Source organism: Gouania willdenowi, chromosome 6 (genome assembly GCF_900634775.1).
Source record: "Gouania willdenowi chromosome 6, fGouWil2.1, whole genome shotgun sequence".
Lineage (NCBI taxonomy): Eukaryota > Metazoa > Chordata > Actinopteri > Blenniiformes > Gobiesocidae > Gouania > Gouania willdenowi.
In genome coordinates, this window is record NC_041049.1 from 67,572,912 (window position 1) to 67,593,070 (window position 20,159).

A 20,159-nucleotide genomic window follows, 5' to 3' on the forward strand; every position below is an offset into this window, starting at 1 on the left:
ATACATTCTCTTCATTTTTTTGCGATAAGAAAAAAATTAAATAAATGGAATTGTATAAAATGTGTTGGTATGCTAAACAGATTGAAGGGGGTTGGATTACATTTAGTTGATTTAAGGTGACAAATAGAGTTGGTATAAGTATAAAGCCAAACTTAAACTAAACAATTATAATTCTGATTCACAATAAGCAAAATAAACAGATTCAACAGATTCATTAGTCATTGCTGTAAAATTTAATTGCCACAATGTCTGTGTACAACATCCACATGGAAAAATATTATACCAGCATGGATTCACCTTAAAGTGGAGAATCATATTTTCTTTAATTCAGATTCCAAACACGAGGACACACGTATCGTCACCAAATTACCTGAAAAAATTGAGAGAAAAGGATAGGACTGGAGGAAATGGGAAGGATTATTAAAGTAGTGATGGGATGTGTGTGTGTGTGTGTGTGTATCAAGGGATGAACTGGTGAGCTCGTTCCCATCACAGCGCCCCAGCAAACCACAGCAGGTCTTGAAACTGCACGACCACAGCAAACAAACACACACTTGGAGGAAAAAAACCCCCAAAAAAAACGTGTGTATCTGCACGTGTGGCTTCCCAAACGGCAGCACGGTGCCTTGGTGTCCGGCAAACATCCTTCCAGCTACAGTTCAAAGGGTGACTTTAAGTAAACGGGCTGTGACTGAACTGTTCTGTACTTAGCATCAGATGGAAAAGGGTCAATCACACTGTGCATCTACTATTCAAAGACTCGTACATATTTACTAAGTGTTTTAAGATGGTTGAGATCATTAAGATTTTAGTCAATTAAATTTTGTAAAAACTGTTAGAATGGTAGAAAAATAAACATCCAGTGGTAATTAGTATAATTATTGGATCTCTTGTTTCACATGTTCATGTGCAAAGATGAGAAAGTATTGCCAACTTCTCTTTATTGACAGACAACATGTGACTCAGCAACATGATACAGTCTGTGCTTTATTTTGTTACAAACACAAGCGCTTCATTTAACAAACTAGTCTTTAGATATCTCATTTAATAAGTACATGTGCTTTAAAAGTAAAAAAAAAAAAAAAAAAAGGTTATAAATACCAAGCAGGTCAAATTCAGGAATAAAAATGCCTACATTTATTTATCTAAACTTGACAGAGTTGGCCCTGACATTTCTCCTCATTTAATATGATTCAGAGCTATACAGGCCATGTCTCTATAGTCTAAAGGGTTACTGTAACGTTAGTGACGCTGGCACTGCACCATGTGCGACAAATCTTTTTCCAACACAGTATGAAAACACCAAACATGTTTTCTGTGAGTATGAAACCAGGCCTGTACAGACAGGTCAGTTTGTCTGTAGCAGGAGCATTTTCATACTTGGATTCAGCGATGCTTTACTTTAAATTTAGACTTGACAATTAAAGCTTCACAACAAACCACAGAGCAACAGCTAAACCAGTGTTTCTGAAATGGGAGTACGTGTGCCCTTAGGGGTACGCAACGGCACTAAAGGGGGTACCAGATAGAGAGAGAGAGGAAAATGAACAAATAAAGTGTCAGTCTTGGTTCAACCCCAGGCATGATATGACTATCCATGCTAAATCCATGTTTTTCAACCTTGGGATCTGGACCTTATGTGAGGTCCCCTGGAGTTTAAATGGTGTCAGCTGAAATTTCTGAAAAAGTAAAATAGATTTTTACATTTTTTTTTTTATTAAAACAACAAAATCTGAAACAACTATTTCTATACTTTCACTTTGTGAAATATAATTCTAGTTAAGCTAAAATACAGTAAAAAATAAATAAAATAAATATATATATATGAGCTCAAATATGATCAAAAACTAATTCTAGAAAAAAAAATATCTTTGGGGTCACCAGAAATTCTTGATATCAATAATCAAATAAATAACCCCTTGTGTTAGCCTTCAGCATCTCTTATGCCAACGAGTCCTAAATCAGCTGTAAAATACACTAAAAACAATTATCTATGATCTAATTTCTTTCCTATCTATTGGTTACCTAGTTGGGCTTTCTAATCAATAAAAATATAGGTTTAATATTTTTGATGTGGACATCTGAGCCTTTTTTGTGTCAGTATATATATTTTATACATATTTTGTCAGTATTGTTTTTTTAAACGGTAAAGGGAAAGCTTGATATGAAAAATATTTTATTTTTTGTTAAATACATCTGTGTAGAACTGTAACTAGAACTGTGACATGGTTCCCCAATTTTGCGTTAAATTATAATTGAGAATTTTTATAGAATGTCCATGTCCATTACAATTACAAAGCCAATTATCTGAATTACGATTTGATTATGATTTCAACAGCAACAGATTTTTTAAATTACAAATATAGCTACACCATAATTGTAATTGATTATCAATTATAATTGACCCCAACCCTGCTTCAAGCTGGTTATACACTTTTGCGCATTACATGCAATAGTCAAAATTCCCATTTTACTTTCTGTTCCATCATACAACAGCACAGCCACGTGCAGGAAAATTCTTACAAGCCTTTAAACTAAATAGTGAACTAGTGAATTCACAGTGATCCAGATAACTGCCAATGTTTACAATGTTTAACATATCAAACCCCAGGTTTTAAAGCAGAACTAAGTAACTTGTGCTTAGAGCTCCCCCTAAAGGTGACTTTTGGTTATGTCACTGTCGTAAAAACTCTGCACCCCCTCACGTCCACAACTACACGTGCACTTTTGCTCTCCCAATCACTGAAAAATCCTAATACAACAGTGACACTAAGGGTGTTTTCACACTAATAGGGTTGCGAGTGTGTGTGCGTGCCTGTTGCCGTGACGATGTGTGTGCGCTGTGCGTTGCTGCTGAGCCGTCACTGCATGGAGTTGAATCCGTGTATCATTTGTTTTTCATTATTTAACAAAAACATGAAAAACGAAAAAAAAAAAAACACTCATTATTTGATATTTGTTTCAAAACCAAAATGAGAAAAACAGAAAACGCCTTGTTTTTCAAATTCAAGCTCTTTTGCTTCGGTACAGAAAACGAAAAACGAACACCTTTATTCGTTTTCTCCATTACTGATTTGCCAAAGTACGTGACCCGCAAGTGAAGCGTTACATATTCCGCGATATCTTTAGCTCTGCAACACTTAGGAGTCTCTAAATCCTCTAAAATGTCCATGAGGAGGTTCTGTGTTCAACACCAGCTAAAACGAAAAGGACACGTTTCTGATGCACAGTTGGAAGCAGCAATCTTGTCATGTCTAACTGCCGTTAGCATAGTCGTTAGCGTCGGATGACAGTACACTTCCGTGTCACGTACTTTGGCAAATCAGTAATGGAGTAAACGAATAAAGGTGTTCGTTTTCCGTTTCTCATTTTCTGTACCGAAGCAAAAGAGCTTGAATTTGAAAAACAAGGCGTTTTCTGTTTATTCATTTTGGTTTTGGAAACAAATATCAAATAATGATTGTTTTTTTTCATGTTTTTGTTACATAATGAAAAACGAGTGAATGAATGATACACAGATTGAGTTGCTCCGTTCCTCAGACAAAGGTCTTCTCTGTCTTTTTTTTTTTCTGGCTCCGCCATGATACAAGTTTGAGAAAAGTGAATTTGTAGACAACCGCGCGCAGCCACAGGCCTGGTCATAATCTAGCATTAGTTTGTATTGGGCTGACGTAAAACAGTACGTCTGCCACCGGGTCGGAGGCAAGGAAAGGTGCAAGTGCGGTTTTCTGGCCAGAGACAGCGGGGAGAGATGAAAGACTCCCCCACCACCACAATCACCCCATAAACACTTGTATTACCCTCACAGGGACTACTAGAAGGATTTATTAAGGTGAAAAAGTACTTAGTTCTGCTTTAAATCAGGTATGAGATAAGTCTATTTGGCACAAAACACCTGAAAAACCTTTTGTATTTCCTAAACGTGAAAGAATTCCAATAAGCCATGCTATGGGTTCCCAGTTTATACTTAGTTTTCAACATCTGTGCAATGTTAAAAAAAAAATGCCACAAACAACACATTTTCATTCCAGTTATGTTTAGCAGGGAATGATCGATGTTTATGGAACAGAATCATTTTTCCACTCTGAACTCAGTGAATCGTTCTACTGATGCAGTTTCAGATCTAAAGGTCTAGAAAGCGAAACTGTTTTAGTACATTTAACATTGTTATTGTTAGAAACACATAGTCCAGTCACGTTCTATTATTAATCCAAACATATTTAATGGCAACAAACAGGGTTCCCACACTTTTTGAAAATATTTTACCAAATTTACGTGACTTAGTTCTGAACCGCTAAGATCTATTCAAGACCATTAGAGTGCACACTTTGCAGTGTACTAGTTTTTCCCCTTCGCGTGGCTAACGAGTGTCACTTCCTCCACGTTGCTGATGTCAAATGATTTCAGACAGAGTTTACATCCAGCATGGCCAGAGTTCTCTTCTCTCTTTAGCCACTGTTGGTCAGCCACGTTGCACTGAATGAACATTTTCCAGGCATTTTTAAACGTTTGATTCACCATTCCGACCACTGACGCTCCCATGCTCGTCTCAGCAGCCAAACTAACTTACCTGGACAATGAATTTGCGTGAATTTGTGAGATCTCGTGATTCCCGCTCAATGATGCTGCCGGTATGCAGCACTTTCAATTTCAAGAGACAGCACCTAACATCTCTGGGGTTTAATATATTTTAAACATTATAATAAAATAAGCTATATTTACAAAACTTCTCCAAAACAGTTAAATTATTCCATGACTTTTCAAGACTGGAAAATTGTTTTTTCAAATTCCATAACTTTTCCAGGAATTTCATGACCGTGGGGACCCTGAACAAATTAAACAAATTAAAACGCCAGTAGCTCAAAAAAACAAAAACACAATTTATTTAAACATCTCTTTTTGGAGACAAACATCAGCAAACCAGTGCAAACATCAATGAAGGTGTGCTTTTAACTCCTTTATAAAGCAAAGAATGACAATTCGAAACAGCAATGAAGCGATGCAGATTTAGACCATTACAGATTGACTTGAATTGTCTGTTAAATGATAAATGTAAGTCCTGAATAAACTTATGAGCTATGATCCACAGTCTCTGGTGTAGTGCCTGATTTTTAAACAGTAATGAAACATAACAAGAACAGTATGATTGGGCTCTATCAGAACTTTCAAACAAGATCAACAACAAAACAAAAAAAACACTTCTCGCTTCTCTTTTCCAACACATTGTGTTTTTTTTTTAACAACGAGTGCAGTGTTTTATTCTTTAGTACCTTCCTGAGAGGAGGATTTACTGCGGCTTGGCTGTGAATCGGATCTTGGTGCCTGGCCGGTGGCCCTCTGGCTCTGGGAACATGCTTCTGAAGGTCAGGTTGATGCGTGGGCCTCTGTCGTGGTACTCTTTAGCTACTTGATGCTGAATGGGGCAACAAACAAACAGTAAGGAATCCTATTTTTGTGTAAAATTAGACACCAAATGCTGCTGATCTAAAACTGACTGAATAAAAACCTCTGGGTTTGCAATAGATCCACTTTGCTGATCTGTAATGTCTCTGCTCTGCTGTAGAGCATTAAAGGTCGACACCGTCAGAAGCTTTAAACACTGCTCGGCTCTTTTATGTCAGGGCGACTTGCATAACAGATTAATAGGAATGAATTATCTTTGCCTCCTGGGACCTCGTGATCCTTTTCCTTACAAGGAAAGGGATATTTTTCTCTTTAACAAAACAACGACACTAAGGCATAACCAGGATTTCAACTAAAATCAGTCCTACATGTTCTGTTTCATATGTATTTATCAGTGGTACAGACCTGTCTGCGTGAAGCACTTTGTTTAGTGGAGCTTTCTTTAGGTGAACAGCCACAGATTGATAGCCAGACTGATCTTCTGTCTGTGAATTCTTTCAAGGAGGCCAAATAAACCTTTGTAGAGATACTCTGGGAGGCGTCGCCATAAAACACCTGTGACCTTCTCCTTTTTGTCTTCGATGTTTAAACATCATTCACCATCACTGAAGCTCGTCCGTTCCTTTTGTGGTCTCTCCCTTCAGTTAGTTTTAATTAGAAATATGTTGTAGTGAATGAAGTGCAGAAAAAAAAAATCATTTAGTTTTAGGGTGCCATGTTGATGTTTGTACTTGTGGAAAAGCCTCTTGATGTCGACTCAATGAATGAAAAATTATACTTTACAGTTGGAGGAATTGCATTTGGTTCTTTGTAATTTGCATTAAGCGTCTTCTCATTATCAGAATGAATAAAAATAGTTTGACTTCACCAGTTCCTCCTGTATTAAAGAGGGTCAATACCGATGTTGGTATTAAATGAGATACTGTGGTGTGTACAACTACACTTATTACACATGCTCCGATACTACTGACATTATTGTTGACAGATTAGATTTGATTCATTAACGAGAAAGAACTCAGAGAGCGCAGACATAGCAGTCCCCAATATTGCATTGTCACCTAAATGTTACAAAGATATTTACACATCAACTCTGGTTTTCTTCTGGATCCGGGTGAAGCTCGGCAGGTTGATAGAGGAACCAATCTTACATGTTTTATAAACATCGGTCAATTACGAACTGAGATATGACTTTTTTTTTTTTTATTTGCCAATGATGAGAGATGATTTTTAAAACTGCTCCAGATTCAGGATCAACATCGAATCCCTTTTTTTCTTATTGTATTTAAGATATTTCCTGAAAAGTCATCAAAATCTGTCCATTAGTTTCTGCGTTAGACTTTTTACAGGCAAACACACACACAAATAAATAAATAAATAAATAAATGCAAGAAAAAATATAATAGTGACTGAGATTTCAGAAGCTATTTGGGATCTTAACAAAATGAAATAAAAATTAAAATGTAAATGAACCTCCTTAGTGGATGTATTTATGCAGTTTAGTTGTAAAATAATAATGCAATATGTGAAAAAATACTTAAGGGAGAAAAACAATTTTAAGGTTAATTTAATAGCTTGTATTGGTGAGTACACAAAACTGAATATTTGTGGTTGTACTCCCGTACATCCTTAGTTTAAAGTATAAAATTTGTATAAAGTAAAAAACAAAAACAAAAAACAGGAAACAATGAATGATTGTTTCTGACGCCAACAGTTGGAAACCAAAGTCATTGACTGTTCTCCAGTGCACAAAGCCAGGTACCTGATCCCCATCCAGCACTTTTGGGGTTAACTTGAATGAAGACAGCGAGCCAGTCCTTATGTCACATCATGTGATACACCTTAATGTGATGACTCATTTCACACGCTGCTGAAGCTTTTTATCTGCTCTCTATGGATGAGGTTTACTCATAATCAAATTCAACTCATTGTGCTGTAATATATTCTCCGGACACTCTATTACACAGACAAAGGATGTCTGCTCGTGCTAATCCAGCTCCTGTCCCTGATTCTAAAGCAAATTGCTGTCATTGAGTGAATGATCCACTGGGCTCTTATGCAGCCGTGCTCTCTGATGATCAGGTGAGAATCCAAGGTGCACTACACACACACACACACGCACACACACACCTGTCCTCTAACATATGCATCAACACTTAAAACAAAGCATGACGCTGATAGGATCAGATGCAGGAGGGTTTTCATGCATACAATCAATTTCCTCAGTGTGGTAAAATAATTGTTATTTTATCTTAATTAATAGAATCTATGAAATATAATTAAACATAATTAAATAAAAATAATTCTCTCATCCTCTTTCATACGTATGCAATGATGCATGTCTTTACATTTTTTTTTCTGATTTCTATTTCTTGGTTTTAATAACTGTTTTTGCTATTGTTGTTTTAAATTGTATAGTGTCTTTGAGTGTCTTGAAAAGTACTTTTAAATGAAATGTATTAATATTATTATTAGGGATGTCTCAATACAACTTTTTCACTTCCATATCAATCCGATACAATAACAGCATGAATCATACATACTTTTATTACATTAGAAAAGGCCTGATTAAGTGATGTTACTCAAACAGAGAAGAATAGTCAGTAACAGTAGGTATGAGAAAAACTGACCTATTCAATTATTAACCAATTGGTTACATACATTTTAACCTTCAACATAATATCTACAGTATTCTATGATTGAATAAATATTATATAATATATATCGGAGATTTTAGATAAAATCCGATATTTGTTTTCAGGCTGATATTGGACCAATATCAATATCGGATCAGAACAACCCTAATTATTATTACTATTATTATGAAAGGATAGTGTCGTGTCACAGTGCCTGTGCAGGGTTTAAATGTTCTCCTCGAGAAAGAGTGAGTTTTTTTCTTTATCCACAACCACAATACATACGTGAATCATTTTTTGAAGTTTCTAAACAACAGGAGTGAATATTAGTGAGCACATATTACAGCAAGACTTTTTTTTATTGTATCTGAAAACTTGAGATTGTGCCATATGTTCTTCCTGTACTGTGTGTAACATTTCTGAGTGGACTATGGAAGTAAATCCATCCCATCTGATTTTGAATCCAAATTTTTAATCAAAGACTTTGACGAGCATCTAAATTCAGTGCAAAAAAATATTTGTACAAAGACATAAAGAGTAATAATTTCACCAAAGTCAGATAACACTGGGTGTCATGGCTGTGTCACATGACCCATGGAGCGTAACGGACAGGCTGTCTGTTATGATATGAAACAGGGATATTTTGATTCTCCGTTTGCCACATTTTGGCAACAAAATTCCTTTTACACTGGATTCTAAAGCTAAAAAAAAAAAAATCTGTGATAAAATTCCACTCAAAATCAGATATTTGAGATTTAGTTCCATACTACATCTCTGCATTTGATTGGAGGGAGGCGACCAACCTGCCAATCATCCTGTGTGGCTCCTTCCATCAGCAGAAGTGTTCCATGACTCAGAGGAACCCGGATCCTCTCTACGTAGGTGTAGTCTCCATTCTCCTCCTGACACACACAAAAAACAAAACAATACACAGTAACAATTTAATAGATAAAGAGCTGGGTAACAGCCCAGAAAATCTAACCTGAAAGCCTGTTTTATTACCAGACTGGCACTAAATACTGGCTGAAATCTTCGTTTAGCTGCTGAGCCTCAATCCTGAAAGGTTTAGGTACATGTTTATTATTGAAGTGCTAAACACTAAAGTTCACTGTGGTACGTGACGCTTCACTCATGGATTAACATGTAGCAAAAAGAGTAAATTAAACATCTTAACCAATCTTCTGTACATTCCTTTAGCCTCATTCAGAGGGCCAAAGTTGTAAAAGTTCTCTTTCCTCCCTCCCTTGTTATTCCATATTTCGTAAAAGGTCAGCTCCAAACGGGCAAGTCGGATTATTCTTGCGTTGTGACATCAAAGACAGAAACTCCTCCTGAAAATCCTGGCTCCTCCTACCCTACATAAGAATGTGAGCTCCTCCTTCTCAAACTACCTCACAGGTAAAACAAGGTTGATATTATAGTTAATATCTTTACGCTCAGTATATAGATAAACCGAAGAGTGCTCACAATCAGTTTCACTTTTAGTAGCCATTACACCACCTTGTATCGCCTTTATGGGATGATCTGACGAGTTTGTGACCCAATGCAATGCAGCGGTTGGGTCACAAATGGTTGAGAGTTTACTTCCTTGCGGCGCAGCTTGAGCGGTCACAATCAGTTTCATTTTTAGTAGCCGTTATATCGTATTGCTTTTATGGGATGATTTGACGTCTTTGTGACCCAATGCGACTCAGCGGACCGACAAAATAATAGACTATCGTCTTAAATGGAATATTTCTGTGGTTAGAAGAGGTGAGGAGGAGAAGGAAGACTTAATGATTTACTGCTGCTGCTGTGATAAACACACAGACTGGAGCAGTGCTTGAAGCAGCGTGTGTGCTTACACTTACATATGCATTAAGTTTGGGAAAATAAACCTCAAATACTATGTTGTTGGGGTTCTCAGAACAAATAGAGATCGGTGAAAAATAGCGTAACACTGGACCTTTAACCATTTTTTATTCTGCTTAGACCATCATGAGACAGATTGGTTTTACCCTACTAATGTGTTTATATGCAATGGTAATTCTGCTCTGCATCGGCATGTTAAAGAGCACAGTAAAAAAACAATGTCTGATCTTGTTGATGAACTGGTTGTAACACTCTACTCACCGGTGGAGGCTGCTTGCGAAGGCTGAACACTCGCGTGTCACCAAGACTGAGCGATGCAATGGTGGGCTTCGGACCTAAAGAAGCCTCGTCGTCGCTGTGCCAGCCGATGCTGTCGTGTCCGTCGCGATACAAGTTACACAGCAGGGAGTTAAAGCTGCATTTGCTCACCTGTTCCACTGCTTTGCGAAGGTTAACCAGCAATGGATGCCACTGAGAGAAAAGGCACAAAATAAATGAAGTTTAGCAGAAGCACAGAAGAACTCTGAAAATGGAATGATGAAACAGCAATATAGATAATTACAAATACAAAAGACAATTTCAAGTAAAACTCATATTTATATGCACTTGACACTATTTTTCCCAGGATAATGTTTGGGGAAAAACAATCATTCAAGCAGTGCCTTAGCGGTATCCCCATACCCATTCTGGTATTGGTATCAGGTCTGATACTGAGGTGTGTTCTCGTGAAAAATGCTCAGACACCGCAGGTGTAACAATAGCCTCAACCAGATGGATTTTATCTATTAATACAGCAGAGTTGGGAGGTAAAAAAAAGCAATGTCAGCAGCTTTGTAAATACATTTGTTCGTTATCAATAAAGATATGTGGAAGTAAAAAAAAGAGTAATGCTGGTTTGCAGTGACAAACAACCCACAGAGACTAAACGCAGTTACAGACTGTCTGGATGAACAGTGTGAATAAAAACACGACTTACTCCTCTGCTGACACGTGTATGAAATCCTAACTGGTGTTATGGTTTAATTATACAACTGGAAGTGTTTAGTTTCTAGAGAAGCAAATCAGCTATTTAACATCAATAGGTACTCTGTATTAGTACTCAAGTAGTTATACTAGTAATCAGTCTGTAGAAAGTAGTATTGAAACATCCCTCATTAGTTTATTAACAAAAAGCACTTGAACAGTTGATTATGAGGTATACATTGTTTAATATTATTACTTAGTATAATTAATCCCACAGAACAAAAACCTCTGACATAGGGGCGGGCGATAGCGGAAAGAAATTCCTATTTTACAAAGAAAAAATCACAATAAAATTGTGATCATTTAGACTATTTTCAAGTTATTTACCAGTAAAACAAACCAATTCACCTACTTAAAAAGACCTAACTGGAAAAAAAGAGATAAAAGATACTTTAAGTCAGGGTACATTACAAACAATTTTAAAAATCTGACAGATATCTAAAAGAGTCCGACACACTGACAAAGTCTTTACATTTGTTGGAGATAAAAAAAAATAAAAATAAATAAAGTTCAATCAAGGTTTGTCATTGAGAACCAGTTCTCATTTACAGTGACGACCTGTCCAAGAGGCAGCAATATATGTGTGAGATACATGTATTTCTCAAATTTAGTTAAAAAAATGACTTGTTTATTCTCATCTCATATGTTTTTATAAAAGTAAAAGTGAGAGTGTGCGTGTTTATTCCCCAGAACACACAAGTGGATCCACAAGAGCTGCAAAAAAATAACCTAGAGAAATCTATACACAAGAATACACAAGTTTCATTCTGTGAGAAATCTTTTTTTTAAGTTTTGTTTTGTAATCTCACCTGCGAGTTAGCAGCCAAAGTAGAACGTGCGTACGTGTACGGCAATTCTCCAAACCAGCAGGTCAACCTGGGCTCTTCGTAGGCCTCACCTGGAACAGGATGCACAAAACGAGAGTTGGCTGATGTGTTATTTTATCAATTAACAAAAGAAAAAGGTCTTCAGTGTAACGAAACCGCACAAAACATTTACCAGTAAAGTAGCAAAGAGTGTCGAACAGTGTGTCCACAGATATGTGACTCATTAATAACAATTATTGCATCTGAGGAATAATACAATTTGTTCTACCTCAAGCTGCATCGCAATGTTTAATTTATAATAATAAGAAAAGCAGATGAAATCAAGAAAAATGAATATAAGAAGAAAAAAAAACTAAATTTATTTGCTCCAGGAATGCAGATTCAGCAGAATCTGTTCTCTCGATCTCCTCCTCCAACAATACCTGCAGCCATCTGTGAGTAAAGCTGTGACAGCTACCACCTATCTGTCAAATGTGCTAAATAAATGCAAACAGCCACAGCAATTCAGTTCTGTTTTGTAAATCATATTTCGTGTGATAAAATGATGTTTGCGTCTCCTTCCCCAGATATTTAGAGACGACCAGAATACATATTCATTAGAGGCAAACGTACTAAATAGATTGCATTTGAAGAAGATAATCTAACTGTGCAGGGGTAGATGATCAACTGCATGTATTTACACATTTTTTGACACATGCAAACCTTTAGGAAATCAGGACCTAAAGAAATCTGTGCTGTTGACTTTAATAAACCGCTCCTCTGTCACTAACACTCTGCAAAGTTCTGTTTAATATGGACTATTTACCTTTTATTCAGTATAGGTGGGTCCCCCCCCCAAAAAAAACAAAACACAAAAATTTAAATTTATTTCAGGTAATATGATTTCACAAAGGGAACATATGCACGCTATACATTACATATGTAATTAGCACTACGATATATTTAAGATTGTAAAAGTACTATGATTGATACTTTTATGGTGCCTTTAAATCTGGACTGGTAACACTAAAGGCTCAAAGCAAACTGTGGAATCTGCTTCTACTTCCCCACAGCCATTTATCAACCCTTCAAAGTCTTTCCCACTCCATAAAAAGTAGCCAATATGATAAAAAACATGACCAAATAAACCCCTATTCCCAGTCCTGGTAATGGAAACTATGAGTCACTGTTTTAAGAAGGAGCAGTTCAAAGTCAGGGAAGATAAATAATGTGATGTTTCCATTTTTTCCTAAGCTCCACTTAAGCGTCACGTGGAGGTTGTTGACAAATTGAGTTGAAAAATAACCTGCGTCTGTCGTCAGTATTTGTAAATGACAGCCTTTTGTCTTCCTGGTTCTGAATATCTGTTACAGAACAACACATGAGATGGACCCGAGCTGCTCAACAGGCTGCGTGGGAGACAAAGTCTGGCTTCATCTGTACATACTCGCTGTATGTAAAGTACGCTGTGAAGCTAACAATACCAACTGTTCATCCACAACCAGCTGCTGTGCACGGAGAGACACTGGAGATGTTGGAGGCTCATCTAAAGTGGGCAGAAAACCCTAGTGATCATAGTGTTATTGCTGTGCTGCTGCTTGGGTTGTGCCCTTTTCACGTTCTGGTCACACATCAACCCTTTTATAAACGGCTGACGCTCACAGGCTCCTGGTGCTCACCCTGTCTATAGTTGGTCTTCTGTGACCAGGGAAGCTCGGCCAGCAGCTTACTGAACATCCAGTCGGCCTCCTCAGGGGAAAGGAACCCAGGCAGCAGACGCAGCCTGCACACACAGAACAGAGAGGCCAAACACTCAAGTCCAGTTTCCCTAAAATACAAAGATAGAATGTTCCAATCTTGGGAATTTACAGGAGTGTAACAGTATGTTGTCAATAAGTGCAGGAGAAAACTAAATCTAAACGACATCCAATCATTTCTCATAGAAACACTTATTCCCATAATATTATGATAAATGGACCAACAGTTTGACAAAAAAAGAACAGATTTCAAAACACATGATGCAGTTGACATTTGGATCCCATCTGACAGGGATGACACAACACATGATCCCTTATCAGCCACAAAACACACTGAAATGAATCGTTAAAGGGGAGGAATCATGCTATTTTCACCCATCTTATTTTTTTCCACGAACCTACAACAACATACTGTAGTATTTGAGGTTTATTTTCTCCAAACTCGCCTGTTTTCCAGAGTTTCTGAAAAGTCACTTTCTGAGCAGTTCTAAAAATAGGCTGTTTTGGGGCCTGCTTATACATATTCATGAGCGGGCGTGTCTGTAGACGCTGACTTCATGCCTCGCTCTTGCGAAGGAGATCAGTGATGGGCAAAGCGATTTTCTTTTGCTATTCACACACTGTTGTTATTGTTTTCAGCCCAAAAACTGTACTTTACAGTAAAACACATGGATATTTAAGCAGCTATTGTGATTGTGAGTCAGACAAACACTGTTTCATAATGCGTGTATGCGGCAGCAGCGGAGTCAGTCAGCTACTGCTTCAAACGCTGACTCACCGGAGCTGCTAAGTTACTCTCCTCTCCTCTCCTAGCCACAGGAATAGTCAATCTAAGGTGATAATCATTTGTTTTGTCCAACAGCTGTGTCAAACTGGGTCACAAACACATCAGATCAAGTCAACGACGATACGAGGCTATATAACGGGTACTAAAAATGGAACTGCTCCGGAGGAGGAGTTTCCACGAGCGAGGAAAACCCAACTCTTCCGTTTAAAGCTGACTTTTTACAAAATGTGGAATAACAAGGGAGGGAGGACACTTCATCACTGTAGCAAAACCATTATAAAGTGTTTTTTTAAAAAAAAATAATACTGCCCCTTTAAGATCACTGTATGATGTGAATTTTTACAGTGCGGCTGCTTTTCTCTAATGTGGTGAATTTCAGCTTTAGTTTTTATTTTGGTTTTTAATTTTCAGTTAATTATGTAGATTTTACCTTTAATATACCCTCTACATTCATAATTTACATAACCAGTTAAGTCTCATAGAGATTTCCCCTTAAAAGTGAAATATACTTTATTTTATGCACATAATATAGCTCAATGAACGATTTTGCATTTAATACGCAAACCACATTGTGCCACGGCTTTTTTTTTGTGTGTAAGGGCAACAACAATGTGATCCAGGGTCATAATATCAAATTAGAGGAAAGAACAAAAAGCTTTATTTTGTTTTACACAATTTGGTTTGTCAATTTAGTGTATTTTATCTGTTATTTTGTCTGATTTACTGCCAGTTTGTAATCATGTTTTGTGTCATTTTGTGTGTTTTGTTGACATTTTGAGTGTTTTTAAGAGTCATATTGTGTATTTTGCTCTTACTTTCTTCTTTTCTGTCATGTGTCATTTGAACTTGTTGAATTACAATCTTTGAAAGAAAGATTAGAGATTAGACAGAGGGCCATATGTTGTCCGTGGGCCACCAGTTCCCCATGCCCATCCTATAATATATAATACTGTATAAAAGTCCATGAATTTTTCAAGGTGAGGTAACCTGTTGGTCTTGGATGTTTGTATATTTCCTAAAGCTATGGTTGGAGTGTGTTTTTGTTATATCAAAAACGATTCAAAATTCCCCCACAAAACATTAAGAAAGAAACTTATTTTTATTTATAGTTTATGGCTTTTTGTAAATGGGGAAATTGTGTTCAAATAAAACAAATCCCTTCAAATAAACATCACACTTCCATAATTGAGGTGCTGACGACGCTGTTATTTAAACCTTTTTTGATGCAATGAATTATTTCCTTATGTTAAAACATCTGACATTTGAAATGTCAATTTGATATGATCCTGAAGTCATTTTCTCAAAAACCCATATCCAAAATGTACAATAATAAAAACATTACAAAATTTAGAAATCATATGCAATGAAGAATGTGTTACAGAGTAAAACAATCCATTTCTAATAGTCTAGATTCCTCTGTATGCTTTTTGCAGACACCCTCAATGTAGGAAAATGGTCTACAAACGCCTTTAATACCATACTCTACTGTTGCTTTTATAACACTGCCACCTAGTGGATTGTAACATTAATCACACCTCTATCTCTGACTAACCAGGGATGCCCACACTTTGGGGGAGAACTACTTCTCATAATGACTGAGTGCCAAGGGGTCGGGGTGGGGGGTGTTGTGGAAAAGAAAATGACAAAGTCATTAAAACATGATTTGTTCATTCTATGTATGCCCGTGTGTGTATTAGAGCTGAAGATACTTGTCCAAACCTTTGAAGACAAATTCAGTCTTAATTTCTATATTTTACGGTTAATGAAGATTCACAAATGGATGCTGAGGAAGTGAAACAAAGGCTAATCTCTTGAAAACCAATAAATTACATTTGAAAATATATAAATAACTAATTATTGACTCGTTCTTGAGCTGTGTGGGTGCACAGATTTGAATAGCGTCGGGCTGCAATGGTTCAGGCTTCAAAACGGGTCTAATTTTTAAGCCCGATTACAGCTCTGGTGTGTATACATAAAATAACTTAAGATGCACAGCATTTGCTATATTCAACTTATCTTACTCTAATGACTTGTACTGAAGAGAACCAGCCAGGTACTGCATGATCAGGGCAGTAAGCGCCTTATTGTTAGTGTGCAGTGTTTTGGATGATTATTAATGAAGCAGGCAGTAGGAGATGAGTATGTGATTGACACCCTATGCGTATTGGGCATACCCCCTGCTCCAAACACATTTAGTACATTTCGTGCTGTCAACACTACCAATCAGTAGATTCTGGACTCACCTGGATGACCCTGATGGTCCATCACTGATCTCATAATCACCTGCTTGTCTGCACAAAACAAAAAGACACATTTTATCTACACACGGCTAATGTGCACATGCCCTGTATGCTGTATAATATTTTGGAGTGAAGAAGAATGCAAAGGACACTGAGTGAGAAAATAAATGAGACACTCACTCGAACACCTTCTCAGGAGGAACTTCTCTAACTAGCTACAATAAGAACCAAGAAAATGGGAAATATTCAGATGCATAATAAAGTTGATATCCCACGACTCAGTGATGATGGTTTGACACGTGTTGGAGCTACCTTAGTGGGTTGGTGATATTCAAACTGCTGTGATATTTTCTGAGGCCCATATCCCCAAGAACCGGAGGCAACGCTGGCACTGTGGGGTTTATTATTGCTTGGAGTTGCACCTGTTCAACAGAAAAAAGGCACAATTACATTTACTGCCATAAGTTCTGAAGCTTCTTGTGGTGAAAAGTTGATTTTTGGTTGTAAAATAAGAGAAAAACTGCTTTACATTCCTAGTCTTTAACCTTTAGTGTTCCTCTCATCCGTAAAGAGGTTGGTCGGAGGTCCTTCTGTTTTAAAGCTACCTCAGACTGGAACCATCTGGTCACTTACCTCCTTAGGTTCCTATAGAACAGCTCTACTTACTTGTTTTGATGACAAAATAATAATGCATCAATTTTATATTGTGCTTTTTTTGGACACTCAAAGTCGCTTTACAGAATTAAGGGATTATTCTTTCACTCCACACTTAGTGGTGGTAAGCTACTGTTGTAGCCACAGCTGCCCTGGGGCAGACTGACGAAAGCGAGGCTGCCAAAGTGCGCCATCGGCCCATCCGACCACCACCAACACTCACTCACACACTACATTCATACTAAATAGCTTGTTTCTTTCTTTGTTTTTTCTTTTCTTTTCCTCAACACAGTGAATAAAAAATAATAATAATAAAAAACAACTATAGATGTGTGTTATATCGCTATGTATATATGTTATATATGTGTGCTTATGCGTGTAAAGCTATGCTTATGTAATTGTATTGCCGCGTATGTATATGTCTGCTGTATTTGGTTGTATGATATATGTATATATTTACCCTGAGATATGAGGTGGTGGGAGATTATGGGTTGTGAGCAAAATTGCCTTTTTGTCAGTATTGGTTGTTTTATGTTGGAAGTGACTCCTAGTCCATAATACATATCCATATACCGGCATTCCGTACAAAAGATGACGTTACCGGAAGTCACGTGACCATTCCGTGCGGTTAGGGTTAGTAAGTTCGTAACGTAGTTTAGGATTAGGGTTACGGTTACGATTAGGGTTAGTTAGTCCGTAACGTAGTTGAGGCATTAATACAAACGGAAGTACAAGTGCATAGCGTCTCATTGGCCAGTTTAGGTCACGTGGTTCACCTATCACGGTACCTAAACTCGCCAATAAGGGGCCAGTTTAGGTCACGTGATAGATCACATGCACCTATCACGTGACCTAAACTGGCCAATGAGGGGCGTTGCGTACAGATAGAATGCCGGTATATGGATACGTGTTACGTATTGACTAGGGGTGTTGTTTTCTGGCTGATATCGGACCAATATCCGATATTGATATCGGATATCGTTCCGATATCAGCAAGAAAACGAATATCGGATTTTATCGAACAACATCTAAAATCTCTGATACGTATTAATTTATATAATTGTAGAATACTGTAAATATTATGTTGAAGGTTAAAATGTGTTACCATTAGGTTAATAATAAATGGGTCAGTTTTTCTCAAACTTACTGTGACTGACTATTGTTCTCTGTTTGAGTAACATCACTTGATTAAACCTTTTTTAACATTTCACACAACAAAATAAGTAATGAAAGTATGTACGATTCATGCGGCTATTGCATCGGATCAATATCGGTATCAACCAATACTCAAGGCTGCAATATCGGTGTCGTATCGGAAGTGAAAAAGTTGTATCGGGACATCCCTAGTATTGACAACCACTGCCTTTTATGTTACGTAATTTACTGTATGTGAAATGTTATTACTGTATGTTCTTGGTCCCACTTGAAAACGAGATGTTGCATCTCAAGGGGCTTTCCATTAATACATTTGAAATTTGAAATTTCTTTGATGCTGCGACTGTAAAAAAGATGTCACAGTTACAGACGGTCTGTGATTACCTGCTGGTCCTGGGTGTTTGGGTGGAGGCTTGGCCCAGGAGCCTTGGACTCTGGCACGCTGACGCTTATCCGACATCACATAACAGCTGCACCATGATTAAATGAAACACAAATACATATATTTAACATATGACACACATCTACAGCAGTTATAGGTTGCTAAACTAGTACATTTATTACTCAAACTCTAACTGGGGACCACAGTCAGTACTGGTCTCCTACCAGAGGACCAAAAGAACATTAAAGAAGGTCACGATCAGAGTAAATGGATTTAAATGTGTTTTTATAAAAAAAAGAAAAATAATAAAAAAAAAACAATTTAGTGTGAAGCAGCGAAACATTTCAGAGTTTAATCCAATAAATTTTATATTTAAAAAAATATTTTCCTGAAATTAAAGATTACGCAAAAACCATCGTTTGAGTGTGTTATAAAACAAACTAGTCTTAAAATAATTAAATAAAAATAAGTAGAATTAATTTGCCGCTAGTAAATGACCAAATAAACGCAATAAAGTGAGTTAAAAGTTAAAAATATCTCGTTAGCAAAGAGCTTCATCCAAACTTAGCTTAAAACACACCTTTAAAACTCAACACAAGTCAATAAATACAACTAATAGTAAATGTAAAGAACTTACTTGAATAAGTAGCAGCAATAGACAAAGATAAATAAAGACTAAAAGAGAGTTTCACAGTTAGAGGAAAACGCTCTGTTTAATGGCCATGATGGCGGTGTCACAGAAAAACAATTCCTACCCAGAACTAAGACTCGACACTAATGTTCCCACTATAAACCAGCTGTTTATAATATTAGTTTCTATTACGCACTTTTATTATTGATATAATTATTGTTATGAAAGCTGTTATTATGATTGATGTTGTGGTAGGATTTGTAGTAGATAGATCGGTAGCATTTTCCCCTTTTATAACACTTATAATTGTAAATTTTGTTCTACATATATACAGTGAAACTTTATTTATGCTCTATTTTACTCTTTTGCACAATTTTTTTTTTAATATTTATTATTTTTGTGTGTTCATTATTCTATGTCACACTTGCTTTGGCAATGCAAACCATTTTTCCATGCCAATAAAGCTGTTTTGTATTGAATTGATAGATAAATGGATAGATAGATAGATAATTTGGTACTCTGTCATTTCTGATCTGCTAGGAACTAGAATTAAATTACAATGTTCAAATCCAGCTAGAAACTAAATACTGCTATATAATATTTATACGAGTTCCTTTCAATCAAATCCAAGCACTTTGGTTTCCTCTAACGTTGTGATATAATTTACTTTGGTGTATTGATAGGATTCAGCTTTTACTTTGTGAAATATGTATCCACTAACTTTGATCTGATTTTTAGATTTGACTGTAAACACCCTGATAGCTTCAACCTTCCACACTATACTTCACTTTGAGGCCAGTCACTGGATTGGCTCGTCTATTATGTTTTACTCAGGAA

At 36.8% G+C, this 20,159-nt stretch overlaps 1 protein-coding gene across 1 annotated transcript; it reads right to left on the reverse strand.

Annotated features, from left to right (window-relative positions):
- Positions 1-5,241: 5,241 nt before the first annotated feature.
- On the reverse strand, positions 5,242-19,462 carry alkbh3 (alkB homolog 3, alpha-ketoglutarate dependent dioxygenase). Its single transcript, XM_028450163.1, has 10 exons — positions 19,329-19,462; positions 18,694-18,779; positions 16,813-16,922; positions 16,681-16,715; positions 16,504-16,551; positions 13,396-13,499; positions 11,720-11,808; positions 10,149-10,358; positions 8,840-8,938; positions 5,242-5,413 (listed from the first exon to the last, which is right to left on the reverse strand). Exons 2-10 carry the CDS (start codon positions 18,767-18,769, stop codon positions 5,288-5,290), a joined length of 897 nt encoding a protein of 298 aa, XP_028305964.1. The 5' UTR covers positions 18,770-18,779; positions 19,329-19,462; the 3' UTR covers positions 5,242-5,287.
- Positions 19,463-20,159: the final 697 nt, after the last annotated feature.